General features: G+C 38.0%; 1 protein-coding gene across 2 annotated transcripts in view; it reads left to right on the plus strand.

The window, feature by feature from the left end:
- XRN2 (5'-3' exoribonuclease 2) overlaps nt 1-5,606 on the plus strand; it is a 79,062-nt gene extending 73,456 nt beyond the window's left edge. For both annotated transcript variants that reach the window (XM_008064546.1, XM_021715792.1), the window contains 2 exons: nt 2,601-2,739; nt 5,054-5,606. In XM_008064546.1, the coding sequence (XP_008062737.1) occupies nt 2,601-2,739; nt 5,054-5,119 (205 nt within the window). In that variant the 3' untranslated portion in view covers nt 5,120-5,606. The remainder of the gene's footprint in view (nt 1-2,600; nt 2,740-5,053) is intronic.
- Nucleotides 5,607-6,000: the final 394 nt, after the last annotated feature.

A 6,000-nucleotide genomic window follows, 5' to 3' on the forward strand; every position in this document is an offset into this window, starting at 1 on the left:
CTGATTTGCCATATTATACATTTAAAATATCCAAATTGGTAATAGTACCTATCATTGCCAGTAACTTCCCAAAACAGTAGCTTGGAAACTTAGGAATATTGTTACCATCCATGATGCCAAATGACTCAGATAAGTTGCCTCAATTATTAACCGCTGATTTCAGATCTTAAAATGTATTTTCCTAGGCTAGTTTTCGTTTGTTAGTATTTGCAAATTAATATGAGTAGTATAAACATTGTAAACTTGTGGAAAATAAGAGCCTTTCTGCATAAAAACTAGGAGAGGGGTAGTACATGTCACTCTTACTTTGTTCTGTTTAATTATTAATTATTTTTGTCATAAAAATTATCAGATACATTAGAAATAATCATTTCAAGCAAAAAGGAGAACTGTGGCTTGTTCCTAACCTATTTTTAGAATATAAATTTTCAAAATTGCATTTAGATTGTATATTATTTATGCCAGCAGATTTTCCTGAAATTCAGTTGATTGAATTTTAAGACTAGAAAGAAGCCGGGCTTGGTGGCTCAGCCTGTAATCCCAGCACTTTGGGAGGCCAAGGCAAGTGGATTGCCTGAGCCTGTGGGTTCAAAACCAGCCTGGGCAACTTGGCAAGACCCCGTCTCTACAATTAATCAAAAATTAGCTGGGCATGGTGGTGTGTGCCTATTGTTCTACTTGGAAGGCTACTTGGAAGGCTGAGGCAGAAGGATCGCCTGAGCCCAGCAGGTCAACACTGGGGTGGCCGTGAGTATGCCTCGGAACTCCAGCCTGGGTGACAGACTCCAACTCAAAAAAAAAAAATCTAGGAAGGAAAACATCTCACAGTTCATGCATTCTGTGGGTTGCATTTGGGTTGTGTGGGTTTGGGACTTATAGCCAGTTTTGTCAAGCTCTCTGGGCAGCCCAAATCTTAGACCCTCATTCCTGAAGAGGCTGGAGGGGGCCAGTCCTGTCTCTGCATGGAGCTGCTCTTCTTCCTAAAATGTATTTGTACGAATAATAAACCTGAAAAATAATTAAAACACCTAAACATGTGCATTCTCTTCCTAAGATATAGACATATTTTTAACTTTACTTGGAATTACTTACAGCAAATGATATTATTAGAGTGCTGGTTTCAGGCATCAACTATAAAGAATGGCTTTGGTCTTTTCTAGAGTTCTCCAGAGAGCTGTTCTTCAAGCCTTCACACAAAAATAATCTTTGGCATTTTTTAATAGAAAGAAGACAAGCTGCAAGTGAGGGGAGGAGGTTAGGGGGCAGGGGTGGAGTAGGCTGAATAGCTGTGAGAAGAATGCTTTGCCCAGGAGCCCAGCCAGACTTTTCCCCTGAGACCTCGGAAGTGAGATTCTCAGGCTGAATGGTCACAACTAATATCAGCTCCCAGCTTGTCAGCGCTTTAGTGAACAAACATAAAGTTTATAGAATTCCTACAACACCTTCATGGTCCCAAAGTCTTATGTTAAAAATGCCCTGGAGCATTTGTATCTGGGTGTTTGTAGGACTTCTATGAAGTAGAAGTTGGGAAAGTGCCTCAAGGAAAAAGTTGCACCTTTTTTTTTTTTGAGTCAGATCTCACTCTGCTGCCCAGGCTGGAGTGCAGTGGCACACTCAGGGCCACCCCAACGTCGACCTGCTGGGGCTCCAGTGATCCTTCTGCCTCAGCCTTCCAAGTAGCTGGAACTACAGGCACACACTACCATGCCCAGCTAATTTAAAAAAAAATTTATTGTAGAGATGAGGTCTCAGAAAGTTAATCTTATATGGGGATTGCCGTCAGGAGGTACAACTTTACTACATGGTGTGGCAGTTTTTTATTTAATACCTACACCTATTGCATTGTACTGCAAAGTTAAAATAGACACTTGAAGGCAATTAAAACATTTCTTTCAACTAGTAATCTGGGACAGCAAACTGGGTTATAATAGCTGTTGAATCTGTGTTCCCATGTAAACTGTACACCAAATGCCAGTCAGCCCATGCCAATTAGTGCTCATGTTGCTAGGTCACCGTGGTCAATTGAAAGCTGCATCAATAGAACTTGAAAAGGTTTCCTTCCAATCAGACCTTCTGACATATTGAGCAGAATAATGGATGGGAAAAAGCAGCCTAGTCCCCTACCCTGGATTCAAAATACTCAGCAGTAAGAATTCATTTGCAACCTGCAATTAACTAAAAAGAATGAATCCGAGGACGAGTCTGGCCATTTTTGAAAATAAAGCCTCATTCTCCTGTCTTGTACATGATTATTGTTTGGATAGCATTTTAAATGTAGCCAACTTGGTGATCTTGGGTTCAAATCTTTAAGTGACTAAAAAGGAAATTCCCCAATACTGAACAAAAATAATTATTGAAAGCCAGAAATTCTGACTCTGTTGAGTTTAAACATATTTTGTAATACATGCCGATATTTCACAAAACGTGTTAGATTATTCTGGATATAAGGGACATACATACCATTCTGATTCTGTATATCCCATGTAACAAATCCAGGCAAATTGGATTCTCCAAACATTTAGAAATGATACCTGCCAGTTTTAGGCTGTGTGCTGTGTGATAGGTTTGGCTTCTAATACAAACATGGTGTTTCTCCACAGAGGTGTTGGGGCTGAACCTCTGCTGCCATGGAATAGGATGCTTCAAGCCCAGAATGCAGCCTTCCAGCCAAACCAGTACCAGATGTTGGCCGGACCTGGCGGATATCCGCCCCGACGAGATGATCGTGGAGGGAGACAGGTGAGTGGGTGGTGGGATGGAGAGCATACTCCTCAGGTGGTCAGGAACAGGCCTCGCAGGACTCCATGTTTTTTTACTCACATTTCTAGAGAGGATATTGATGGACTTCAGTCCATCATTAAACATCGTGTAGGGTGAGTACCTTGCCTCATTAAGTAGGTTATAGGCCTTTGAGGGTGCTGGAAAATCTCCAGCCAAAAGCCCTTTAAATCATAGCAGTCAGTGATAATGAGTCCAAATGTGGTCAGTCCCCAAAGCACATTGTTTCTCCTTTAAGGACATTGTTCTTTAAAATAAAGTAGATCCCTCGTAATAGATACAGTTAGAATCTGCCTTTTCAGCTGTGTTGTCTTTATTCATCTTAAGGGTCTCCTGTCTTGGTTCATCTGGTATCCCTCCTCATGAAAAGAAACCTCTGCTTGATAATTTCCCACATATTTTTTTACTTATATATAAACAGCTATATTATTGAGTGAGCATTATAACTCCTAGACAGATTTAGTAGATGTAAGTTTTGTTTTCTTTATAGCATCTTTAGCATTTAAAGCTGAGGTTTATTGGATACAGTTTCCTCCAGCAGTTTAACACCCTGGCCAGTATTTACATGGTCTTTAATTGAATCCTTGCTAGAGAACAAGATTGGAACACTGTGATTCAGAGTATAGTGTCTGTGGAGTTTGGCACCTGCGGTGATGTGAAGTGGCTTTTAAATTGCTTACCTGGTGTTGCATATAGGTCTTTGCAGTGGTTTGCATAATAATTTATAAGACCTCCCCTGACAGCTAAGGAAAATCTTTTTACACTTTTTTGCTGTACTCTTACAAGTCTCTGTCCACCTTACAAGAAAATAATCACCTTAATTGCAAATGATTAATGTCTTTTGAGGGGATTTGTTACAGGTCATTCAAATCAGTTCATAAAATTTTGCTCTGAATTGCTTCAAAAATCATCACAGTAAGTTGAGGCTGTTTAAAGTGCTGAAGTGCTTTGAGTAGCAAAATTTGGAGGAGTTCCATTTCAGAATCTTGGAGGCTTAAAAAGGGAATTATGATAAAGATGTGTCACATTTATCTTTTTTATACTAAAATGTTATTTTCAAGCATACTAGGTTATGTTATAAATGTCACCACTAATGGATTATGTAATAACCTTAATATATCACTTAATGATCTACTATTTATTGCTAAGTTAACCCTTTGCACTCAAATGTCCCCTCTGAGGGGACATCCTAAATCTAGCAAACCACTCTGACGTCCACTCTCAGGACATAAAGGGATTGCTGGTGATTATGCATGACAAATGTAGCAAGCGCAGATTTTTCAGAAATGTATGTTTCCCTGAAGTTTTCCATTCAAATAAAGCAAATAAAGCAAATAAAGAGATGGAATATATACTGAGATATCGATCAGCTGTGAAGTGATCTTCAGAAATCATGAGTGCGTCCTTCCACATTGTCTTTGAGCAACATACCGGACAATAAATTACATATTATTAACGTGGGAGGAAGAAAATGAGATTGCATTGTCTGCTGGAATGGGAAAATACTAGGTGGAACAGGTCAAACAAATTACTATTGTACAACTTGTATCAGTGAATCTGCAGTGCATGTCAGTGACTGTTTGACTGTTTCACATGTTAAAAAAATAATATAAAAGTTTTTTATCTTTTTGGTCATAAACTCCCCAATGTCCAAATATCCATTATAAGCCAAATGTCGTTACAATAGAATAATTGTTTCCAAAGCTATACTATTTAATATGAAGTGATTCATTTTTCACTATTTCGTAAAGCAGTGCAGTCAAGTTGCTGGTAGGTGATCCGGGAGGTGTCTCCGCGTGCAAAGAGCTAAAAATCCCTAGAATTATTAGTTGCTCCTTTGGCTGTAAGTGATTTAGCAAGCCCTGGCCTTTGTTAACCAAAGTGAATTTCAGATTGATGTAGGTGTGTTACTACAGTGGACCTTGAACTACCTCTGGGGTGGTGGGAAAATTGAAAACCACTGTTTATACATGTTGTTAACACAAAACACTTAACTGTGGTTCATTTGTGTGCATTTTAGGGAATGTCTTGAGTTGATTGTTAAGGCTTTGGGGTTTGTTTTCGAGTGTAGCGTTTAGTGCTAGTCTGCAACTTGGCAACAAGGTTGTGTTAAAGCTGTGGATCAGAGTGTCTGTTTATGGGGGCTCACCAGGTACTGCGCCTTTAAGATACACTTGTCTTTCTTTATGGTGAGTCTTTCCATAGAGGTGTAAGATTTGCTTGCTTGCTAGGTTATTAATACAGAAAATAAACTCTTCCTTTTGTTTATTTCCAGGGCTTTCCCAGAGAAGGAAGGAAATACCCTTTGCCACCACCCTCAGGAAGATACAGTTGGAATTAAGCTTTTGTAAAGCTTTCCCCCAACCCCTTTGTCATTCTACAGTTTTATGCTATTTGTGGAAAGGAGATTTCTTTCTCAAGTAGTAGTTTTTAATAAAACTACAGTACTTTGTGTATTTCTTTTAACTGTGTATATTTCTACTGATCTGATCTCACTGTTTATGTTGCTTTCCAAAGATGTGTGTTGCATAATACAGTGGATCTGAATTTATTATTGCTTGTAAAACATTTGATGGAGTAGGAGTAATGATTTTTCATTATGGTTAAAATGAACCAACTGTGGATTTCAAAACACAGTGTCCTCTAGATCCTATAAGATCCATGCTGATTTTTAATGCGCAAGAATTAGGTAAGATATTGAGCTGGAACCCTCAGCAAACTAGAGTATATATTGTTCCGTTTTTCTTTGGAAACACTTCATTAATGTACTTGTCTTACAGGAATTTCTGGACTTTAGTAAAAAAAAATAAAGTTAAACTTTAAAAACTTTCGTTCTTGTTCAGTATTTCGACTTTGAAAATCTTGACCAAACATATTTGTTTAAAACCACCTTTTGCAGAAAACAGTTTATTTTTATAGTTAGGCATCAAAAGCAAGGCAATGAAGAAGTAGATTTAAAGAAGTTGTAGTCAGCAAGACAACGCAACAAAAGCTTTAGCTTTTATATTAGTATTCAGTTACTGAGTTTTGGCTGACTATGAAAATAAATCATTTGCATTTTTATCAATTGTATATAGACTTGTGCTCCAGTTCTAAAGACTTGTTTACATCTTTACATCTTTAAGAAAAGTTGAAAATTTTAATTCATAGCTAAATAGCCTTTGCTCCTTAGCATATTTTTTGTATTATTTCATGGTAGATTTCAGTTTGTGCTCATTGTTT

Source organism: Carlito syrichta, unplaced genomic scaffold (genome assembly GCF_000164805.1).
Source record: "Carlito syrichta isolate Samal-C Ts95f unplaced genomic scaffold, Tarsius_syrichta-2.0.1 Scaffold307683, whole genome shotgun sequence".
NCBI lineage: Eukaryota > Metazoa > Chordata > Mammalia > Primates > Tarsiidae > Carlito > Carlito syrichta.